General features: G+C 39.3%; 2 protein-coding genes across 2 annotated transcripts in view; one reads left to right on the top strand and one right to left on the bottom strand.

The window, feature by feature from the left end:
* The first annotated feature begins 5521 nt into the window (after positions 1 to 5521).
* On the top strand, positions 5522 to 5992 carry LOC120920124 (transcription factor 24-like). The gene has a single exon (XM_040332037.1). The coding sequence runs from the start codon at positions 5522 to 5524 to the stop codon at positions 5990 to 5992; it is 471 nt and encodes a 156-aa protein (XP_040187971.1).
* A 31-nt stretch (positions 5993 to 6023) lies between these two features.
* Positions 6024 to 11595, bottom strand: part of LOC120920125 (putative high affinity immunoglobulin gamma Fc receptor IC) — a 48224-nt gene continuing 42652 nt past the window's right edge. Inside the window, exon 6 of the mRNA XM_040332039.1 lies at positions 6024 to 6040. Within this exon, the coding sequence (XP_040187973.1) occupies positions 6024 to 6040 (17 nt within the window). The remainder of the gene's footprint in view (positions 6041 to 11595) is intronic.

Here is an 11595-nt window from a genome sequence, read left to right on the forward strand (position 1 = left end):
CCAATGCGGCGCAGATTCCCCCTACTGTTTTTTCACCAAAGCTCCTTAAAAAAATTTAAACAAAATTTAAAAAATAGAAATAAAATTGCAAAAAATAATACAAAAATAAAATAATAAAAATAAAAAACTACTAACACTGGGCCAAATCCTCAAAAGGGATACGCAGGCGGATCTGCTGTTCCGCCTGCGTATCCCTGTGCCTATCTTTGGAACTGATCCTCAGAAGCAGTTTTCCAAAGATAGGCAGAAGATCCGACATCTGTAAGAGACTTACACTGTCGGATCTTAGGATGCAGTACCGCATCCGCCGCTGGGGGCATTTTGCGTCGAAATGCCGCTTCGCGTATGCAAATGAGGACTTACGGAGATCCACAAAGCTTTTCAGCTTTGTTTTTTCTCCGTAAGTTTACGTTTGCATGCGTAAAATTAGGGCTGCTTTTACAAGGTGTAAACTGTTTACACCTTGTAAAAACAGACCTTTTTTTTGATCGCCGCGATTTTTTTTTAAATTTGATTTTTTTTTTTTCGCCGTATCTTTTTTTTAACCCGTCGCAACTTTTTAACCCGGCGCGATCCTCAAAACTCGGCGTATCGTAAAAACACGCGATGCACGTCGGGAAAAATGACGTCACGGGCATGCGCAGTACGTCCGGCGGGAGCGCGCCTAATTTAAATGGGAATCGCCCATTTGTATTAGGAACGCCTTGCGCCGGACGGAGTTAAGTTGCACTGCCGAAAATTTCCGGGTAAGTGCTTTGAGGATCGGCACCTAACTTGGGAGATTTGCGGCAGTGTAACTTAACTCGGAAAAGTTAAGTTAAGCCCGTTTTTTGAGGATTTGGCCCACTGTCCACTGCTCTACTGACACATCCACTGCTCTACTGACACATCCACTGCTCTACTGACACATCCACTGCTCTACTGACACATCCACTGCTCTACTGACATATCCACTACCCTACTATATTTAAAAAAAAATACATTTATTTTAAGTGTGTATATTATTATTATTATTATTATACAGGATTTATATAGTGCCAACAGTTTGCACAGTGCTTTACAACATGAGGGCAGACAGTACAGTTACTATACAATTCAATACAGGAGGAATCAGGGGGCCCTGCTTTGTAGAGCTTACAATCAAGTATATATATATATATACGCACACATAGGCGTGTGCGCACAGGGTGTGCCAGGTGTGCCCAGGCACATCCTAATCACTCTGTGCAGCACAGATTCTCCTACTGCCCTGGCTCCCATCTTTCCCCCGCAGCACTGTCAGGTTCCTTCCTCTCCTATCGGCTGTTACTGCTGGGATGTTTTAGGAGTGGGGAAGGGGCCAGTAAATATGTAATTTACCGGCCCCTTCCCTTTCTGAATGAACATCGCGAGTGATCGGTAGTGTGTGTTTGGGCTTTGGGGTGCACACCCTAATGCAATAGGCTGCGCACACCTATGCGCACGCATGTGTGTTTGAATTTTGGGGTGCATACCCTAATGCAATAGGCTGCGCATGATAATACCCAACTTTGAAATGTGCTTTAATGAGTCAGAGAAGGGGGTGAAATCCAAACTTATCTTGATCTGTAGGAGTTATAGAAGGGAATTCTTTTTTTATTCTACGAGTAGAAACTGTTCTAATAAATCAATTTGGGTTTTTGCCAACAAAAGTGGCAAAATAATGAAATCACCTTGGGTTGTCTGATCTACAATATGGGTGATTGTGGGAGTTTTTGTACTGTCCCAGCATTCTTTTTTTTCACCAGGTAGGAAAAAATAACTGCTTTTAGAGGCATTTGTGTTATTTTATTTTTATGCTTCTGAGCGTAAAGTAATATCTATTTCAGCCAATGTGTTCAGGCGTTAGGTGGCGTTTAGGCTCATATTTTGAGCAGCTTTCTGGGGCATAAAAGAGAGGAGCTTACTGACGTAATTTGTGCACATAAATGTGAGTATATTAATAAGTATATTAATACCAGTGGCCAGAATAATATTCTAGCCAATATAATGAGTTTATGCACATACACTTCTCAATACCAAGTCTGTAACACATAATTCGGCACCAAAAGGGAGCATTTTTTTCACTGGATTTTTCTGCCAGCTCCTGACAGAAAGATCCAGCATAGATAGTTATTTAAAGGGGTTGTAGAGGTAATTCCCCCCCCCCTAAATAGCTTCCTTTACCTTAGAGCAGTCCTCCTTCACTTACCTCATCCTTCCATTTTACTTTTAAATGTCCTTATTTCTTCTGAGAAATCCTCACTTCCTGTTCTTCTGTCTGTAACTCCACCCATAATGCGAGGCTTTCTTCCTGGTGTGGAGAAAGCCTCTTGAGGGGGTGGGGGCGAGCAGGAGTGTCAGGACGCCCACTAACACACAGCTCCTTTCTCTATCTGCAATGTAGAGAGCATCATCCCCCCCCCCCTTAAGAGGCTTTCTCCACACCAGGGAGAAAGTGTCGCATTACTGTGTGGAGTTACAGACAGAAGAACAGGAAGTGAGGATTTCTCATAAGAAGAAATAAGGACATTTAAAAGCAAAATCGAAGGATAAGGTAAATGAAGGAGGGCTGCACTAAGGTAAAGGAAGCTATTTAGGGAATTTTTTACCTTTACAACCCCTTTAATATGTGTATGTACATGAAGCCTTATACTCACAAAACTGCATATAAAATGAATCCAAGCAAGATCTGCGCTATCCACTGGATACAAATACTACTCAGCTGTTGAACCCATTCAACAACCAAATCACTGGCTGAACTGTGCATCCTGGCTTACGCGTTTCAAGGTCAAGTCCTCTTCATCAGAGCTCCTTTGTGAGTATAATAGGTTATTTAAAATACAGTTTTATTGAAGATATCACAATATTTATTATCACATCTTTGTTCTATAGTGCAAGGAATCCTCAGTCTGTGGATATCATTACTTACGTTTGTGAGAACATTGGAATAAACTATGAATGCAGATGAACGCACATTCAGTTGTATCTGACCCTCAGTGATTCTATGGGCCAGCTCTCTTGGCACCATGTGTTATACACTTGAAAGCCTTTTCTATAAAATTGTCTTAGCAATTTTGTTTAAAAGGTAGGTCTCTTGGTTTTCCCCCAATTGCTCAGCTTGCAGCTGACATGCAGAATGTGATCAGACATGTGCATAGTCAATCTGTACACATACTAGGACCAGAGGAAACTACGCAAACACAGGGAGAACTTGAAAGCTATATGTAGTGTCCTGGCTGAAATTCTAACCAAGGACCCCAGTGCTGCAAGGCATAAGTGCTAATCACTAAGCCACTATGCTGCTCAGAACTTTAAATACAAGCACCTGACCGAGGAACTCGATTGGCGAAACACATCGTTTTCCTCGTCGAGTTCCTTGTTAGGCTGTCGGAACTCGACGAGGCAAGTTTCTCCATTCCCGTAGAGGAAATAGAGAACATGCTCTCTTTTTGGCTCGTCGAGTTTCTCGACAGTTTCCTCGACGAAAATGTACACACGACCGGTCTCCTCGGCAAAAAAATATCTCCCAGCAAGTTTCTTGCTGGTTTTTGCCGAGAAACTCGGTCGTGTGTACGAGGCTTCAATAGCAGAATTGTATCCCTCTACCACTTAAGTCCTGACAGTTTGTATTTATTTAACATCATGCAGACAGTGGTGTTATAAGATATAGATGAGCTTACAAGGTTCTGCATGCAAAAACTATAATTATTTTCTGTTATGAATTGTACATGTCTACAAGGAAATGTGAAAATATATTTGTTCTTAGGTAGTTTAATTGAGGAAAAGACTCCTCGAGTAAAAATAGAGGATTTTAGTCATTATGGGGGAAACCTTCATATAGAAAAGGCTCCTCAATGATATTAAATTCCTGTACCATGTGGAATGTTATTAATAATATAGGATAATTATATTATTTTTAATATAATAAATAGTTATTATTTTTTTCTTGCTAAGTCAAATGTGGATTTTCAGTTTTTAATAATGCTGCTTTTTGAATTCCTCAGAAACTATTTGTAGCTATTTGCTATTTGCGGCTTAAATATATGGGAGAAAGTATAGTGTACATTGATACTGGCTGATTTTTAAAAATGACATAGTTACATAGTAGGTGAGGTCGAAAAAAAAGACACAAGTCTATCAAGTCCAACCTGTGTGTGTGTGATTATATGTCAGTACTGTATTACATTGTATATCCCTGTATGTTGTGGTCGGTTTTCGAAAACCTTATATAAAACTGGTATTCCTGAGTTCTCCCGATAATGTTACAAATTCCCCTACAAGAGAAGGCAATAAATTGTCTTCTCTAGAATATTGCTAGTAAGTGTGGTGCATCCACATAGTAAATACAGTATGATGGTATACTGATATATATATATATCATGGTGCTTCTATTTTGGTGAACTACAGGCATACCCCACTTTTAAGTACACAATGGGGTTTATTTACTAAAGGCTCAGGCTCACTTCTGCATAGAAACCAATGAGCTTCTAACCCCAGCTTGTTCAATTAAGCTTTGGTAGTAAAACCTGGAAGCTCATTGGTTTCTATGCAGAAGTGAGCCTGATTTTGCACTCTCCAGCTTTAGCAAATAAACACCATTGCATACTTAAAAGTGGGGTATGCCTGTACAAATCTAATCATACCCAGTAAAATAGATTACGTTATTCTTTTTAACATAATTTTTGTAATATGTGGCTCAATTTTAAGGGATCACGGGTTCATTTTTGAATACGCATAGCGCTGTCGAATGAAAAAAATAATAATATAATATTGTCATTCTGTCTGGATTGGCCTGAAAAACCAATGAATGGATCCAGTTCGAATGCTTTTGTGAAAGGGGCCCTATGAATTACACAGTTAGCCAGGATGAAATAAGACACAAGTCTATATAGTTTAATCAAAAGAGAATTTGTTTAAAAAAAACTCCAAATACAGAACATTATATCCACAGTTGATTCAGAGGAATGCAAAAAAACAACAACAAAAAAACCCTTATAGCGTGGTCCTGTTTGCTTCACCAGGAGGAAAATAATTCCTTCCTTGTCCCCTAAAGCAATCAGATATTCCTTGGAATATTTTATTTATTGGGCTTTATTTAATAATTTTACAAACAGAACAATAATGCACACATATCCATAGCACTTAGACAAGTTTCTTCAGCCTAATATAGTCATAAAAATCAAATATGGCTTCTAACTAGCTGCTTTGTGTTGCTAAAATGTCCAAACTTGTGGAATTTTTCTTTTTAACAAATTAGTATTTATGACTGATGTGAATTTGCAATATGTACGTAAATCGCTGTATAAATTGTCGGTGCTATATGAATGCCTTTAATAAATCAATCTGATAGAGCGTAAGCTCTTATGAGCAGGGCCATTTTAACCCTCTTGTATTTTATTATATTGTAACTGTACTGCCTCCCTTTAGAGTGTAAAGCACTGTGAAAACTGTTGGTGCTATGTAAATCCTGTATAGTAATAATAATAATGTCCAATTATGCATTATAGTGTCTTGTGTGGATATGGTGGAGAAGGTCCAACGCCCTCTGGTGTCCAGACTGGTGCATGTCAGGGAAGAGTCACCTGGAAGCTCTGAACAAGACTCACAATATTCTTTGGGAAGAGGAAAACTTGATGAATCAAGGACAGGAGGAGGTAATGGGAATGGAATGATGGGTCGTCCAGCTGCTGCCAATGCTGCCCGTGAGAGAAACAGAGTGCAGACCTTACGCCACGCTTTCCTGGAGCTACAGCGGACACTACCTTCTGTGCCCCCAGACACAAAGTTGTCCAAGCTGGATGTTCTCATACTTGCTACAACCTACATTGCCCACCTTACCCGCAGTCTCCAGGAGGAGGATGAGAGCAGCCACAACCACCCATCCACCAGCCCAAGCAGCTCCAACAGCCTCAGTCCAGATCTTCTTGGGTCTTTACACAGTGGAGATGGATACCTACATCCTGTCAAGGTGAGTTATATTGTCTATTTTTGAGTTATATAGTGTGTAACTGTTTTCATTAAAATTACAGTCCAGTGAAAACTGAAATTTAAACAATGATATAAAGATGCCTTAAAGAGCAATTCCAGGCATCAAGAAAAGCAATTAATTGTAGGTGTTCTCAGATTCACCTGGCTTGACAAAAGTTGATTTTAAAATCTGTTTATCACTGTGGAATAATATCTATTAAAAGCCGTCACTAATAATAATAATAATAATAATAATAATATATTCAAGCAGTTGTGGGTACTGTGGTTGCTTCAATACAGTAGCCAGCAGTGGAGATTCCTCCATCCACTCTGTAAGTGTGGAAGGTGGAATCAATTGATTTTCAAAGCATGTACGATTACCAAAGGTGTGAGCACAGGGTGTGCCGGCTGTGCCCAGGCACGATCTAATCACCCCATACACATTAGTATTATCGCTCTGTGTAGCAGCAGGAACATGTGAAAGATCTACCTCTTATGCTCTTCTTTTTCACTGTGCCAGCAGGGAGATCAATGTACCGGGATGATATATGTGTAGACACACAGCTACCCTAATGCAATAAGCTGTGCACAGCTATGTTACCCTAACTGTACTGATTAGAATGTTGCAGCCATTCTCATCCAGGGTTCCATTGAACCATAGACTTCCTCCAGATGTTGCTTGAGTTTCATAAGCCATGGCAGATCAGTTCCTCATTTGATGATGCCTGCATAGTTCTGGGGACAACGTGAGTTGGCAAAGTCAGTGGCATAACCCCCAAGAATCCTTTTAGCTGTGTGTAAGGCACCAACAATGTAAGGAGGCACCTCTTCACTGACCAATGATGTAAGAGAGTCTGTATGTTTCTTTTCTGGATATTCATTATTACCTTTCATCTTAATTTTGTGATTATTACTTAAAGCGGGGGTTCACCCAAAAAAAATATTTTTTAAATTGCATCTAGCAGAGCCAGCATACTAAGGACATTACATTTCGGCAGGTTTTTTTTTTTTTTCTCGGTACATACCTTTATATCCTGATGTTGTCCAGGGCTTCCGGGTTCCGATGACTGCAGGACTGGGCGTTCCTATCCTTCCATTCGATGATTGACGTCTTGTGAAACAGGTGACCTGTCGCACAACGCGCGTCACCAGACGACGGGAAAGAGCCGAGCTGCGAGTCGGCACTATACGGTGCCTGCGCAGTCAGCTCTACACGGCGGGCGCAGGCGCCGTATAGTGCCAACTCTTAGCTCGGGTATTTCCGTAATTCTGGTGACGCGCGTTGTGCGACAGGTCACCTGTTTCACAAGACGTCAATCATCGAACGGAAGGATAGGAACGCCCAGTCCCGCAGTCATCGGAACCCTGAGGCTGGGAGGCTGGGATAGGAACGCCCAGTCCTGGAGTCGTCAGAACGCGGAAGCCCTGGACAAAATCCGGATATAAAGGTAAGTACAGAGCAAAAAAAAAAAAAACTGCCGAAATGAAATCTCATTACTATTGTACTTTTAATGTAAAAAAATCGTTTTTAGGGTGAACCTCCACTTAAAAAAGTATTTTTGAAATTAGAGGGTTTAAGTGTCAAGATATATCCACAATTAGTGGATTCTCTAGGTATGCCATATTCTTTTACTGTTTCAAATATTTTATTGAATTTTATAATTATCAACAAAATTCCATTAACAGAGCATATACTAATATTAATAAAAATATAATAGAAATAGATTTTCCATTAACGGAACATGTACAATAGTATAGCAGAAAAAGGCGTAATCATTCAGGAAAGTAACTCTTATAAATGTAAATGAAAATAACCTAGCGGATTGTAGGATAAGATTATGTAACATGAAGTGTCATAATCATAGCTTCATGGCAGCATTTGACGACAGGTAATTGAGAAATTAAGTTGATTGAAATAATATAATATAATTATGTCATCTATGAAGAGAATAGAATTGAATGAACCTATAGAGAAATATAAAGTTAATGTGTTGTAGAATAGCTGGTAGATATGTGCATTCCCGTTCGTACGAATGTTATTTTCGTACGAAAATGTTCATTTTCGTACCCGCAGAATAATGTGTACATACGAAAACATTTAAGCATCAAAATACAAAAACGACGGGATTACGAATGAGTCGCATAACGAACAACCGCAAATACGAACCAACGATCCGACGAAAATACGACAAATGAAAACGGCAAAAGAACGAATATGACATCTATAACAAAAGACTTGCATTCTGTATTTTGTTTGAATCCTTGTTCTGTTCGTATTTTGATTTTCAGTCGTATGTTCATATGACATCTATAACAAAAGATTTTCATTCTGTATTTTGTTTGAATCCTTTTTCTGTTTGTATGTTCATATGACATCTTATAACACAAGATTTGTATTCTGTATTCTGAATTCCTTTTTTCTGTTCGTAATTTGGTTTCAAAATACAGAATGTAAATCTTTTGTTATAGATGTAATTTTCGTTTTTTTTAATGGACAGTGAGTGTAGTTAGTTAGTGAAGCAGCTTCTCTTTTGTGCTGAGTACAGTAGTACAGTAAAGCCAAATAAACTTTTCTGTGGATTTTAGTCTGAAGGGAGAGATCAGTTGGCCAGACTTTTGAACCCAAAAATGGTTTTCTGATGAGTTTAAAAACGAACGAGCGTTCGGTAAAACGATCGGTTTTATGTTTGTTGTTAAAAAAGTCTGACCAAGTGTATGGGGCTTAACAATAGTTAATATGGATGAGCCGCGTGTTAAAAAGTGCCGCGAATCTCGCGATATATTTACGAAAGTACAAAATGACGAAAATTCATGAAAATTATTGTCTAACAAGTAACGAACATGAATTAAACAGAATAACGAACCATCCAGCATGTATGAAAATAAAACGGTAACCAAAATACGAAACGATCGGAATACGAAAAAATCTCGTCGTACGAAAAACGAACGGGAACGAACAGGAAAACGGGCGTCTTACGAAAAACGAACGGGAACGAACCTACGGAATGATACGAAACGGAACAAAAAAAACGAAAATTTTTTCTGTGCACATGTCTAATAGCCGGGGGAATAAATTAGGCTAAAGCAGGGCCAAGTTCCTTCTCTTGGCTTAGCTTTATCTGGTGCAAAGGTCAAAAATCCCAACCATTCAAAGCATCTTCTATTACAGTTGGTATATCAGATAATTAACAAGAATAAACCTAGCAGAGGGGGTAGCCATATTCTTTTATTTATTATTATGTCTGTAACTTACTGATCTTTATAATGTACTGTAAACAGTAGAAATCATTTTAAGCTGGGGTTCCCTTGGGTAAAAAGGTTGAGAAAGGCTGATCTAGTATACTATGTAGCAAAAAAAATAAATGAGTAGAGCTTTGAGTACTTCTCCCAGATGCAATCAAAACACAAATAAGCAAATACAGAAAAATGAAATCAGAAAACAAAATTATAACAAACAACCATAATTTTATTAGCCAAAATCTGTTATTTAAAAGCCACGAGAAGGGGTAACCACTTGTAATGTAGTACACTACTGGTGATAACCTTAGAGTCAGTTGATATGCACTCATCTAGCTGCTGCCATAACACCGATATTTAACGTTAAAGTAATTATGTATATATATATATATATATATATATATATATATATATATATACTGAGGGCGATCGGCAAGTGGTTACGTTTCTTTCTGATTCTTTTTCTACCTGCTTACTTGTGTTTTGATTGAATCTAGGAGAAGTACACAAAGCTCTCTCTTTTCTTAGGATGGGTTCACACTATTGTGAATTGGATACAGGGAACGCAATAGCAGGAGAATGTGAATGGCTCTCTATGGAGCCGGTTCACATATCTCCGCTGCAGCTCTGGTGCGAATTTGCACAGGAGCTCCATGCGTCTTTTGGTCTGTTTCAGGTCCGAATTCAGTCAAAAATCCGGTCTGAAATCGGACCTGAAACTTCCAGGTTTTATTGCGAAAGATGATTGGCTACCATGCACAGCTGCACCAGATTCTGAGTGCTCCAGTTTTAGTAAATCTACCTCAGTTTTCTAGTCATGTGCACCTACTGCAATCCTCTTCAGTAAAAGTTTGGACCTTTTTTCACTTGACTGTGAAAAACATTCTAGTATGTATCCACCTAAAATTGTGTAATCAAATATCAATCCATGCAGTCACATATATAAAATAATAGGGTGAAAGCTAACACCTATACCGTGATTCCACACCACTACATAACAATAACAATCATTTAATTAGTGCAGAGATACCCCAGTGTTATCCAAAAAAAACAACAACAAAATAATTATATAATAACACAGTCAAAATAAGAAAAACCACAAAAAAACATATAAGTTAAAACCTCCAAAAAGAGTATATAAGCATTTATTTAGAGGACTGAATACAGTCCCAAACAAGTCCGTGATGGCAGATAAAAAATCTTCAAAAAGGTTGACACCCTTCTTCCACAAAGTGCCAAAACCACTTCACCCTCTATAATTGTAATAGAGAGTCATACTTTTTTAGTAATTGTTTTCAACTTCAGTCATGATATCTTCCTTACAACGACATATACAGTAGATGACATACTGGCATTGATTTACTAAAACTGGAGAGTGCAAAATCGGGTGCCGCTGTGCTTGGTAGCCAATCAGCTTCTAACGTCAGCTTGTTCAATTAAGCTTTGACAATACAACCTGAAAGCTGATTGGTTTCTATGCAGAGGTGAACTAGATTTTGCACTCTTCAGCTTCAGTAAATCAACCCCATATTCTTTTGTGTTGGGTATCTGGTAAAAATGATTATAACAGATTGCCTCTTTCAGAATTGTAAAGCATATAACAATCTAAGGCCGGCCATAGGCAGAGCCAATTTAGTTCCAGCAACCAAAGGTTGACAGGGGAATTTTTCCAACTGAGCCATTGTGTTCTCCTGGCAGGGGGAGGCGGGGGAAGAACACATTGACTATATAAAATCCAGCAGGCTGGTTGTTTCCAAGTTGGCTGATCGATCAGGTAGGGTACATTTAGCCTGCCCATACATGGCTCGAATCTCAGACAGTTCCTGCTGAACCGGCCAAGATTCAAACAATCCATGGCCGGCTTAAGACAGGTGCGAGGAAAATGAATAAAAGCATTTTTGCTTGCAAATGATTAGATGATGGAAATCAGCAGAGCTTTACCACGTTTTATTAGGATTAGGGGAAGGTGAGAGCAACTCCCCTTGGAGAGTCGAGAGTGCCTTTAGTAAATCCACCCTATTGTATCAGGTGCATTATTACATACCTGAGCAAAAGGCTGATTGATGGGACCAGAAGCACCTAGACAAGCGGAGCAGGGGAAATACCACTACAGGTAGGCAGAGAAATAGCCAAATTGTTCAATATCTGTACCAGGCAGGGGGCAGCTGGGGGAAAATAAAGGTCAACAACACAGAAGTAACAAAATGAGATGACAGCTGTCAGTTGGCAAACACAGTTAAAAGAAAAGGCCAGTAGAGACAGCAATATACCGGATTAACCACTTAAGGACCCGATATACGTCGGCAGAATGGCAAAGCTGGGCACAATCACGTACCTGTACGTGTCTTTTTAAGCCCAGCTGTGAAGTCGCGAGCATGCCGCCGGCGGCGC

Source organism: Rana temporaria, chromosome 13, assembly GCF_905171775.1.
Source record: "Rana temporaria chromosome 13, aRanTem1.1, whole genome shotgun sequence".
Classification (NCBI taxonomy): Eukaryota; Metazoa; Chordata; class Amphibia; order Anura; family Ranidae; genus Rana; species Rana temporaria.